Below are 12,838 nucleotides of genomic sequence, written 5' to 3' on the forward strand. Positions count from 1 at the left end.
TGCAGTGGCACAATCTCGGCTCATTGCAACTTCCACCTCCCGAGTTCAAGCCATTCTCGACCCTCAGCCTCCCGATAGCTGGGATCACAGGCACCTGCCACCACGACCTGCTAATTTTTGTATCTTTAGTAGATAGAGATGGGGTTTCACCATGTTGGCCAGGCTGGTCTCAAACTCCTGACCTCAAGTGATCCTCCCACCGCGGCCTCCCAAGGTGCTGGGATTATAGGCATGAGCCACTATGCCCAGCCCTACACTTTGGATTTAACTTTGATTCCTGCTCATATGCAGAGTTTCAAACTGCTTAAATGCCTGCAACATTTAGCTGTAAGGAAGAAAGCTTAACACAAAGTCCTCCAGGGAGCAAAAAACTGCACCACTATGCCCAGCTAATTTTTTTGTATTTTTAGTAGGGATGGGGATCCACTATGTTGACCAAGCTGGTGTTGAACTCCTGACCTCAGGTGATCCACCCCCCTCAGCTCCTAAAGTTCTGGAATTACAGGCCTGAGCCACCCCGCCCAGCAACAAGGCTAATTTGAGGGTCACTTGTTTGATGCCTTTTCTTGCCCATGCCATAGGTCAGAACTAGGACAAGCAGAGCACGTCATATATAAGCTGCGTAAGTCTCTTGGCCTCTTTGTACCTTAGTTTCCCCATTTGAGAAAAACAAATGGATCTTAAGACACGCTTTTCAGAGTTCATAATGGGCTTATATCCAACTAACCAATAATTGTATGAGTTTTTATACAAAATAGTTGTTTACACGTATTCATCTTCTATTTCACTTACAAGTTGTGTAAAAACTGCATTCCGTGCCAGGCCTGAAATGTTCCGTGGCTCAGTTCCGTAATTAAATTGCAGCCCAGATTTCTACAAAAAAAGACATAAGCCAAAGGAAAAAAAATTATTTCAGAACATTTATCATTTGCTGTGAGTCTAATTTATATAGGATGGAACATAACCTCAGTCCTTTCTCTGTGCACTAAGGAAATCTCACTGTGGAAGATACTGGCTTATGATTTATACTTTAACATTGCACATGTGGTGCATTAGCTACAAAACAGTGAACGCTCAGTAAGTACCTGTGTTAAGTGGTCTTTATTTCTCTAGAACAGGATTTCACGACTTCAGTACCATCGACATTTTGGACTATATAACTCTTTGCCGTGGGGGTTTGTCTTATACTTTGCAGGATGTTTAGCAGCATCTCTGGCCTCTGCCCACCAGATGCCAGGAGCCACAACCACAGTTTTGTCAACCAAAACTGTCTCTGGACATTACCAAATGGCACCTGAGTACAAAATCACACCAGTTGAGAACCACTGCTCTCTGATGATTCACTATGATCTGTGTAATAATTCTCACACTAATCTTTGCTAGAGACAAAAAGGAATTGCTATATAATTTTAGTACCTTTCTACTGGTCAAATTTTAATCATATTTCAAAATGAATAGCAAAGAGGTTTATAATTAAGTTTTATAAAAATTCCAAATGTAATAAAGTTATATTTGTAACTTACATATACTGCAAAAATGGTAGTGATTCAAATGTACGTCTTTCAATATACTGTATTTTATTGCAGGATAAATCTCTAGGAAAAATAAAATGAAAATATTGCCTTATAAGTTATCACTGTTGACTAGTATGAATAATAGCAAGAGTTTAGAATAATATTGAATACACATTTTTCATCTCGACTGTAAACGTTTGGACCTGTATTTGAACTTTCCAGAGCCCCTAACCCTGCCTGTACCTCTCCTAGAGTCTCACCTTCATACTTTTAATAAATAAAATATACAATAGACTTTGGAATTAATTTTTCCTGAGAGCAGTAGACTTGATTAGATGCCCTTTTGTAGTCTCATCAAATCCTAGATTATAAGCTCAAAGCTTTTATCTCTATATATAGTTTCTAATATTAAAATTAATAGCCTCACATTTATACACCTTCCTAGTTTAGGTTTGTTTTCCTATGCCACTTCAGTATCAGAAGAAATAAAAGACATCCTTTCACAGCATTTGAAAGGAAGTTACGTAATACATAACTTTGAACTAATATTCAAATCATATTAATACAATTAATTTCTACCATATTAATAGAAATTAATTTTTGGTTTTATATTGCTTTAATATTTCATGAAAGCAATTTCTTCAGTTATACAGTGATGGGGCTTTTCCCTCCCTCTTTACCTGGATGGTGTAACATTGGCTGATGTCTCCATCTCTAGTCTCTCCATTCCTAAACTATCCTGCACACAGTCATCATATAAACTCTCTAGAAGTGGCTTGCAAAGACCAGAACCTCCTGGGAAATTATTGAAGATGCAAATTCTTGGTCCCACTCTAGACCAACTGAATCAATAACTAGGAGGGTGGAGTCCAGAACTGAGTTCTAATGTGCCCCCTCAATGACTGTGATGCAGAGCCATCTTACAGCACTGCTGTGATAACACGGTTCCCCATGATGGCTCCTCAGCTTGGCATTCAAAGCCCTAGAAGATCTGGCTCCAATTTCCTACTCTCCCTCCTTGTAATCTACAGGTACTCATGGCATTCCTCGAATACTTTCCTGTGTTTTGCCCTTCTCCCATTTCCCTTTTGCAAGTTTAGAATATTGTCCCCAAGATGTCTGTCCGATGCTACACAATGGCCCTTCAAAGTCCTATTCAAATGGGATTGTTCTAGTAACATCTTCCTGGGTCCAAACTGAAGTAATTTTCCCCTATTCTATGCTTCAGAAACAATTTATCCTTCCTAGTGCCCACATCCATTTCTTCTTCTTCTTTTTTTTTTTTTTTTTGGGACGGAGTCTCGCTCTGTCGCCCAGGCTGGAGTGCAGTGGTGCAATCTCGGCTCACTGCAAGCTCCGCCTCCCGGGTTCACGCCATTCTCCTACCTCAGCCTCTCCGAGTAGCTGGGACTACAGGTGCCCGACACCACGCCCGGCTAATTTTTTTGTATTTTTAGTAGATTCGGGGTTTCACCGTGGTCTCGATCTCCTGACCTCGTGATCCGCCCGCCTCGGCCTCCCAAAGTGCTGGGATTACAAGCGTGAGAATGTAGTTATTTTTCATCCCATTTTTTCTGAGCATAAACTCCTTGAAAGCATGGACTAGGCAATGCTCATCTGCATTGCCCACCATGTTTAAAACTGACACATGGAAATAAAGTAAATTCAAATATTTGTAAAACAAATGAATAGCTGGCCGGGTGTGGTGGCTCATGCCTGTAATCCCAGCACTTTGGGAGGCTGAGGCGGGTGGATTACAAGGCCAGGATATCGAGACCATCCTGGCTAACAAGGTGAAACCCTGTCTCTACTAAAAATACAATAAATTAGCTGGGCGTGGAGGCATGTGCCTGTAGTCCCAGCTACTCGGGAGGCTGAGGCAGGAGAATGGAGTGAACCTGGGAGGCAGAGCTTGCGGTGAGCCGAGATCGCGCCACAGCACTGCAGCCTGGGTGACAGAGTGAGACGCCGTCTCAAATAAATAAATAAATAAATAAATAAATAAATAAATAAATAGCTGGGGGAGTGAGTAGAAGGAAAATGATTATTTTAAAGCAAATGTTGTTTTATTACTTCATGGCCTCTGTGGCACTTTGGCATCCACTTGAGGGTCTTTTCACCCACTTTCCTTAAGCCTTTCACATTTGAAAGAATCTGTTTGCAAAACAGCATCACTAATAAGGATGAATGACATACACACCTCTATGGACAGAGGATAAGAATCAAGCTTTCATAGCAATTGAACATAGTATCTTCTTGTCTCTTAACAGACAGAAGTACTATGCAGGTATCCCTTTCTTGGTAACAGGGCTCGGGAGATAGTTACTGTATAAGTTACTGTGAAGAGTTAGGGGCATTTCTGATATGCTTCTTACTGTAAACATTTCTAGCTCTACCACTTAACCATCATTTTAAACATCTGTTTTAATATAACAATTCCCGAAATGAAATCCTTAATGCTAGTCTATTTTCTTGGTAGCTTAATATTCTTGATAATATTATTTCTATAATTCAGCTGATTTCAAATATTTAAATGTTAATTTAATTCCGATTAAATTACTAAAAAATTCTGGATTAATGATGCTCAAATGAATGTAGGTGGTCCATATTTTCTTCTCCTTTAGGCAACAATCTGAAGTTAACTTTAATTCCTTTCATCCTACTAAACCAACTTTTTCAAATCTTTTTTTGTGAAGGTCAGACAGTAAACATTTTAAGGCTTTGTGGGCCACATATGATCTCTCTCGCATATTTCTCTTTCTTTTTTCTTTCACAGTCCTTTAAAAATGCAAAAACCATTCTTAACTTAATAGGCTATTAAAAAATAGACCCTAAGTTAGATTTGATCTATTGGCTGTAGATTGAATAGAAGATGGTATGTAAATCCTTATAAAACAAGGTTCATATGGGTGTCAGTCACTGCTCAGATCTTCTTACCATGTGAAATTTTTTCCGTCTGTGTTTTGTCTATACAATTTAAAAACTGAAAATGCATAGGACGTAGCTAATGCTAGAGATGGGCGGAGACCCTATACAAACTTACAGAATTGCAGAATTTTATTGCTGGAAGAAATCTTAGAGATTATCTAATTTGAACCCCTTATTCATTTTAAAAATAATATGACTAAAAACTCAAAAATATGATTAACTAACTTACAAATACTGGAGGGATAGCAGGCCTTCAAATGAATCGTTATGTAATTCAGTCAAATAATTTTCACTGAGAATTCTGGAAAATGAAAAAGTTATTTCTAGATTAAAATGCAAACTACAACTATTTGCTACACAGGACTATCTCCTGCATGTGGAGGAAAGCTGGGTCATGGTCATTTCTAGATGGTGGTATCTGCTCTGCTTTCATTCAAACCTTTTCTTACATTTTCCTTTTTGTGTCCATCTCTCTCCACCACCATCACCACACACACAGGCAAGCACAGACACACACATGCAAGCACACACACACAGGCAAGCACAGACACATATGCAAGCACACACACACACATGCAAGCACAAACACACAAGCAAGCACACACACACAAGCACACCACTCCACTCTTCCCACCAAATTGTATCTTTAATGACTCCTCTCTAGATCATAATATACCTTTCAGAATCCAACTCTGGGTGGCACCAAGATCAGCAGAACCTCCATTTCCTCCTCTCTTTTCCCAAACCTTATTATGAAAGCCCCACATGGGACCATGTCAGGGCTGCAAGTGAAGCCATTCAACTTTTTTCTCCCATCAAAAAAATGTGAGAACTACAATGTGCATAAAGTGCACATAATATAAATGTTGTTTATATTTAATTTAATTTAATTTCTGAGACAGGGTCTCATTCTGTTACCCACACTGGTCTCAGACTCCTGGCTCAAGTGATCCTCCTGTCTCCGCCTCCCAAAGTCTTGGGATTGCAGACATGAGCCACCTCACCTGGCCAAATATTCAGTTTAATAATTGTAAAGCAGATACCCATGCAAACATTGTTACAAAAGATTATTGCTAGCATCCCAGAAGCCCCAGTGTGCCCCTTTCCAATCACATTCCTCTCTCTAACCCTAATAGGTAACCACTACCCTGACTTTCGTAATGATTTTCTTGCTTTTAAAATGTAGTCCTGGCCTGGCGTGGTGGCTCATGCCTGTAATCCCAGCATTCTGGAAAGCCAAGGCACATGAATCACCTGAGGTCCTGAGCTCGAGACCAGCCTGTCCAACATGGTGAAACTCTGTCTCTACTAAAAATATAAAAATTAGCTGGGCATGGTGGCGGGCACCTGTAATTCCAGCTACCCAGGAGGCTGAGGCAGGAGAATCCCTTGAACCCAGGAGGTGGAACTTGCAGTGAGCCAAGATCGCACCATTGAACCCCAGCCTGGGCAACAAGAACAAAATTCCGTCTCAAAAAATAAATAAAGCAATTCTCCTGCCTCAGCTTCCCAAGTAGATGGGATTATAGGCACCCACCACCATGTCTGGCTAATTTTTGTATTTTCAGTACAGATGGGGTTTCGCCATATTGGCCAGGCTGGTGTGAAACTCCTGACCTCAGGTGATCCACCTGCCTCGACCTCCCGAGGTGCTGGGGTTACAGGTGTGAGCCACTGTACCTAGCATGTGTTTTATTTTTAATTTAGAACTCATGTATGTCTTGTCTATATAAGTCAAACTAATGATGTGACACAAACTGTTGTGAAAAATGTTACTTTGAATGTAAGCATTTTTTCCAAAATCATTTATGTGTCTAAACTAATTCCTTCTATAAATCAGGAAGAAAACGATAAAACAATTCAACAGGAAAATGAACAAAGGACAGAAAACTCAGAGAAGAAACACAAATGTTCAATAAACGTATGAAGATATTTAATTAAATTCATGAGGGATCAGAAAAATTCAAATTTGGATGGAATCCCTTTTATTCATCCATAACTTCAACAAAAAGTTGGCGAGTACCCAGCAGTGAAAAGGTGTGGGGAAATGAATGCTGTCATATTCTGCTGACAATAGAGTCAGTTGGCACAACGTTTTTGAGGACAATTAAAATTTTGTGTCTACATAGTCTTCACCCCAACTCTTCCATTTCTAGATATCTATGCTACAGGAATACTTGCCCACTAAGCATAATCTAAACATTCATCAATGGGGAAATTATTAAATAAACTATGATGCATCCATACTATGGATTATGCAGGAGTTTAAATGAATGGGGTGACCCTCTAAGTCCTAGAAAGGAAAGAAATTATGAAGTGAAAGAATATCATATGATATAAGTGATACCATGAAGTGAAAGAATCAAGTTGCAAGATGTTACCCTTTATGTAAAGAAAAAAGATTTTAAAAACCACACAACGAATCTATTTTGCTTTATGTAAATATATATGTAGGAAAGTGGGGAAAAGTCTGGAAGCACGTATACTAAACAGAGTAGCATTACCTCAGGAATGAGGGAGTAGGGCACAAGGAGGGTTTTTGTTATACCTGTTATTGCATTTTTGTGCATTAAAAATAGAATCATGGGCTGGGTGTGGTGGCTCATGCCTATAATATGAGCACTTTAGGAGGCCAAGGTGGGAGGATCACTTGAGCCCAGGAGCTCAAGACCAGCCTAAGCAGCATAGGAAGACCCTGTCTCTACAAAAAATACAAAATTAGGTGGGCATGGTGGCATGCACCTCTGGTCCCAGCTACTTGGGAGGCTGAGGTGGGAGGATCACTTGTGCCTGGGAGGTGAAGGCTGCAGTGAGATGTGATTGTGCCACTGCACTCCAGCCCAGGGCACAAAGTAAGACCCTGTCTCTGAAAAAAAAAAAAGAGGAAGAAAAAGAATATAACCATGTATTATTGGCATGATAAAAAATTTAAATTGCCACTTATTTTAGAGAGAGCCTATCAAATTTAATTTTAAAATAACCATAGGATTGCAATCCACAGAGGTTGATTTGGGGTATGGAGGGGAAATATCTTTTCTCAGAGGTATGGACCTCAAAATTCTGGACCAAGAAGGATCTTACAATGCAGTTAGTTTTTTGTCATATTTGGAGAGAATATACTCACAGTTTCTCGGTCCAACTGTACGCTTTCCATACATTTCCATCAATGTATGAAATATAGTTTCCTTGGAAATTTCTGTGAAGAAAGACAGTTTATATCCTTGAATAGGCAGGAAAAGAATGAACAGAATAAATAAAAGAATCATGGCAACATTGTCGGGGATATTCAGAAACAGAAAATAACACCTGCTTTCTCATTTCCAGAGCTATCAGCTTCCCAGTTTGCACAATTCATCAAGAAATAATGCGGGGCCACTGGCACAAATGATGAGGCATCTCCCGGAAGCTTAACTTCCTATCCATCCCATCTCTTGGACAGACGATGCCAGTTAATTACTTTGAATGTAAGTATTTTATCCAAAAGCACTTATGTGTCTAAACAAAATCCTACAAATCAACACAAAAATGGTAAATAATTCAACAGAAAAATGGGCATAAGCTTATCTTTATCGATAAATAAGTAGAAAGAAACCCTATGCCAGGTAACACCAAAGCTTTGCCTTCTGTTGAAACATCCTAGGCTTTTTCTTTCCACTCTTATTACAACTGATCTGATTTAGCCCCTTCACATTTTACTCCTACATTTTGCTAGACCTTTCTATTTTGTCTCCCTGAAATAAGCCTTTCCTTTTGGGCACTCTACATACGGATTCTAAAATAATCCTTTGCATGTCTATACTTGAACATAAAGCAAAAAAGCAAAATAAAATAAAATAATCTTCCTGTTTTCATCATTTAATCTCTCTTGCTCGGAAACTTTCAATGGCTTTCCATACTTCATTGTGTACTCTTTAAGACCCAAGTAAACTTTTAGCTTATCCATGTAGCTTTCCCTGATCTCCACACCTCAAGGACCACAGATTCTGGTAAATTCTAGCACTGATGGTATGCATTATCTTTTAGTAATTAATTCTATATACCTCCCTTTTTATGCCTATTCTCTTTCTTCCCTCCTATCATTTTCATGTTCTGCAGACAATAGCATACTTGCTCCTGGGTTTGACACAAAATGAGTGCTACATATAAAAAGCCAGGGACAAAAATGAGTTCTGGACATAACTAGAGGACTGAGTAATCATGTTAACAGCCAACACTCCTACATATGCTAGGCACTGATGAAGTGTTTCAGATATTCACTCACCTAAATTTCACGACAATCCTATGAAGTGGTAACTAGCATAATCCCCAGTTTAAAGGTGAGGAAATTGAGTCACAGAGCAGAATAACTTGCTCTGGATCACCAAGCTAATAAACAGACCTGGGTTCAAACCCAGGCAGCCTGGCTCCAGAATCAACTCTTAACCACTTAGAGCATCATCGCTGAGATCGGGAGAGTGACAGGCTGCTGTAAGGAGGGTGAAGCGGGCCAGGTGCGGTGGCTCACGCCTGTAATCCCAGCACTCTGGGAGGCTAAGGTGGGTGGATCACCTGAGGTCAGGAGTTCAAGACCAGCCTGACCATGGAGAAACCCCATCTCTACTAAAAACACAAAAAATTAGCCAGGTGTGGTGGCGCATGCCTATAATCCCAGCAACTCAGGAGGCTGAGGCAGGAGAATCACTTGAACCCAGGAGATGGAGGTTGCGGTGAGCCAAGATCGTGCCATTGCACTCCAGCCTGTGCAAGAAGAGTGAAACTCTGTCTCAAAAAAAAAAAAAAAAAAAAAAAGAGGGTGAAGCGAAAATAGGAGCAGAGCAGCAGGTAAGCAATGATGTGATGGCGCTAAATAAGAATGGATAAGAAAATGAGTAAGAGTAAAAGACTGGGATAAAAGTAAAAGACTGGAGAATGGGTCTAACATTAAAGGAGAATGAGGGGAAGGGAGAGTTGACAAGCAAAGGTGAAAGCAGAAAGTCAGTTGTCAGTATGGCTTGGGGAGATAAAGAAGGCCCAGGAAGGCCTACAGGAAAAGGCTGCCATGTCAGGCAAGACACAGAGGACGATTGAGGAAAGGTGATTCTTACAAGGTGGTGAAGATGCCATTGTAGGTGTTGGGCTCTGGCACAGGCACTTGGTGGAGCCTCTGCTTTGGGCTGAGATCAACACATGACAGAGTCTCATCTCCGCAGGTACAGAGCTCACATATGTTGGTGCTTGTGGAGGCCTTCTGTTCCTCTGGTGCAGTTTCAGACTGCACCAATGAATCCTGCAAAGATTCTAACTTTGTAGGTGGACCTGTGACCTCAGTCAGGCTTCGATGCAGAGTCTGAACCTGGTCTGGATGAGGAGCTGTAGTCTTCTCCAGGACTGTGGAATGTCCAATCTCTGTAGTGGGTTCTGGAGTTATGGCAAGTCCCGGGTCTGAAGGCTGAGCTGAGGTTTCCTGCATGGTTGGAGATGGTTTAACCTCTGTAGTAGGCTCTGTAGTTATGCTAAGCTCCAGGTCCAGAGGTTGAACTGTGGCTTCAGTCAGGTGTGAATGCTGAGTCTGAATCTGGTCTGGATGTGGAATTGTCACCTTAAGGTGCTTTGGAGGAACTATAGTCCTCTTCAGGGGTGTAGAATGTTCAACATCCATAGTGGGTTCTGCAGTGACGGTAAGTCCCAGGTCCAAAGGTTGAACGGGTGACATTGGATGCTGAGCTTGATCCTGACCTGGTGTTGGAATTGTTACCTCTTGATATACTTCAAATTGGGGTACAACTTTCTTAGGAGGCTGAGTTGGGGTCTCCTGCATGGTTGGAGAAAGTTCAACCTCTGTCGTGGATTCTAGAATGATGGTAAGTCCCAGGTCCAAAGGTTGAACAGTGACACTGGGCAATGTTGAATGCTGAGCTGGATCCTGGCCTGGTGTTGGGACTGTCACCTCATAATGAGCTGGAGGTTGAGCAGCAAATTCCTTAGGTGGCTCTGGAAGCTGAACTGGGACCATTTGCTGCCTTGAATGTTCTACCTCCTTAGGGGACTCTGGAGCCTGAACTGTGGCCTCCTGCTGGGTCAGAGAAGGTTCTGCCTCCATAGAGAGCTCTGGAATCTCAGCTGGAACCTCCTGCTGAGTTACAGATGGTTCTATCTCCTGAGGGAACTCTGGAGGCAAAGGTGGGGCCATCTGCTGGGTCAGAGAGGGTTCTATCACCATAGCAGGGTCTGAAGGCTGAGCAGGGACCGCCTGCTGGACTGGAGAGGACTCTACCTCTTTAGGTGGCTTTAAAAGCCGAGTTGGGGCCTGCTGTAGGACTGGAGATGGTTTGACCTTCTCAGGTGGCTCTGATGGCTGAGCTGGTATCTCCCACTGTGGTGGAGGACTGACCTCTTCAGTGGACTTCCGAGGATGACCCGAGGCTTCCTGCTGGGTTGCAGATGGTTCAACTTCCTTAGGGGACTCTGGTGGCTCAGCTGGGAACCCTTGCTGGACTGGAGAAGGTTCTGCCTCCTTAGGGGGATCTAGAGTCTGAGCTGTGGCCTCTTGGTGGACTGGAGATTCAATCTTTTCAGGAGAATGCAGAGGCGGGGAAGGGAGATCAGGCTGGGCTGGAGAAAAGTCAGCCTGTTCAATGGGAATAGGAGGGTTGTCCTGCTGGACTGGAGAAGGTTCTACCCCCATAGTGACTGCTGTAGGTTTGGTAAGCTCCCTATCTAGATCTAGATATGACACATCTAGAGGTGAACCTATTGCTTCATCATTCAGTGAACTTCCAAAGTCTGAGGAGAGCTGAGTTGGAGGCTGAGTTGTGGTCTCTTTATGGACTGGAAGTTGTTCATAATTTTCAGGTCTACTTAGCTGCTGAATTATGTCTTGCTGGTCTTTCAAACGTTGAAACTGCTCAGGGGACATTAAGGGCTGAGCTGGGGCCTCCTGCTGGGCTGGAGAAGATTCAACCTCCCCAGAAGACTCAGAAGGCTGAGCTGGCTGCTCCTGCTCACTGGGGGAAAGTTCAGCTCCATGGGAGGACCTGGCGGCTCAGTTGGGGCCTCCTGTTGGGTTGCAGAAGGTTCCACCTCCTCTGGAGGCTGATTTGGGGCCTCCTTCTGGGCTTGGGAAGATTCTGCCTCATTTTTGGGCTCTGATGTCATGGTAACCTCCACATCTGCAGGTTTAATGGTATGTTGGGCAAGTTATAATGAGCTTGATCCTCACCTGGAGGTTGAACTGTCACTTCATGATTCAGTGGAGTTTGAGCTAGACTCTCCATAGAGGACTCTGGAGGCAGAGCTGGGGACTCCTGCTGGGTTGAAGGTTCTACCTCCTGAGGGAGCCGTGGAAGCTGTGCTGGGGCTTCTTCCTGGAGTGAAGAGGACTGGATGTCTTCCAGGGTCTCTGGATTTTGAGTTTCGGGCTCTCGATGGAATTGAGAAAGTCCAACTTGCTCAGGTGGCCCTGGAGGCTCATCTGCGTTCACCCGGAGTTCTGGAGGCAGGCTGCTAGGATACAGTGTGTCCATACTCAAATATTCATCCTGAAAAGTCTGTTTCTGACGCTGAGGTTTGGATAATTGGTGTGGAATCCCAGTAATCTCAGCAAGGCTCCAACGCTCAGCTAGATGTTTCTTCAGGTTCTTGGGCGAAACCACAAATTTGGTTGGTTTTGAAACCTTACTCTCTAGTGGAACAAGTATATCATCTGCCTGATGACCTGCAGCCCGATCTAGATCTGCAGCTTGAACCTTATTTTTGAGGCGAGGAAGCTGAACTGGGGTCTGGTTCTGATCCCCATCCAGCAGTGGAACCATCTCTGGGAGCCCTTCTTGCGGAGTCAGCTTTCATATAAATCTTGCTGGGCAGCCGAGAACTGCTCTGGCCCCAGGGGCAGCTCTCTAGCTGAATCGGTGTCCAGGAATGGAGCCAAATTTTCAGTCGATTCCTGGGGCGGGGATGACATCTGCAAAGAAGCAGAGGGCCCCAGGTATTCAAAGTCCCCCGGGGCTGCTAGGGGAGCAGGTGCATGGGGAGATTCCCACAGGAGATGGGAGGAGCGGGAAGACCAGGGCTCAGGTGGCCCCATGGGGTTAGAGGTCAGCTGGAACGGGTCCTTGACCCACACCACAGGCTGAGCCTCCTTCACTAGCAGACACAATAGTTGCCACGTGAGGGGCCATGGGCCCCAGAAACGCAGCCAAGACATGACACACGCTGGTGCTGCGCACTCAACGGGAGCCATTCTGGCAGCCCGGAGATGCTCATGCCCTTCATAAGCGTGCACCCCGCCCTGTCTTTATGACACCTTTAGTTATGTCACCTTTATTAGGCTGGGGTCCAGATCTGCTCCATGTTACCAGAGCAATCTTACGTCACAATCCCACCCAAGCACCCCTTCCCACCCTGCCCGGCCGGAACAC

At 43.3% G+C, this 12,838-nt stretch overlaps 1 protein-coding gene across 1 annotated transcript; it reads right to left on the reverse strand.

The window, feature by feature from the left end:
* Positions 1–468: 468 nt before the first annotated feature.
* Positions 469–11,944, reverse strand: LOC115834318 (leucine-rich repeat-containing protein 37A-like). The gene is given in 8 exon segments (XM_030809077.1): positions 469–873; positions 4,672–4,743; positions 7,567–7,638; positions 9,527–10,455; positions 10,873–10,953; positions 11,350–11,441; positions 11,444–11,608; positions 11,611–11,944. Coding segments are annotated over 8 exon segments (1,830 nt in total). The 3' UTR covers positions 469–788.
* Between the last annotated feature and the right edge of the window lie 894 nt (positions 11,945–12,838).

The sequence above is a fragment of the Nomascus leucogenys genome, unplaced genomic scaffold (assembly GCF_006542625.1).
Source record: "Nomascus leucogenys isolate Asia unplaced genomic scaffold, Asia_NLE_v1 000842F_82056_qpd_obj, whole genome shotgun sequence".
NCBI classification, from domain to species: Eukaryota; Metazoa; Chordata; class Mammalia; order Primates; family Hylobatidae; genus Nomascus; species Nomascus leucogenys.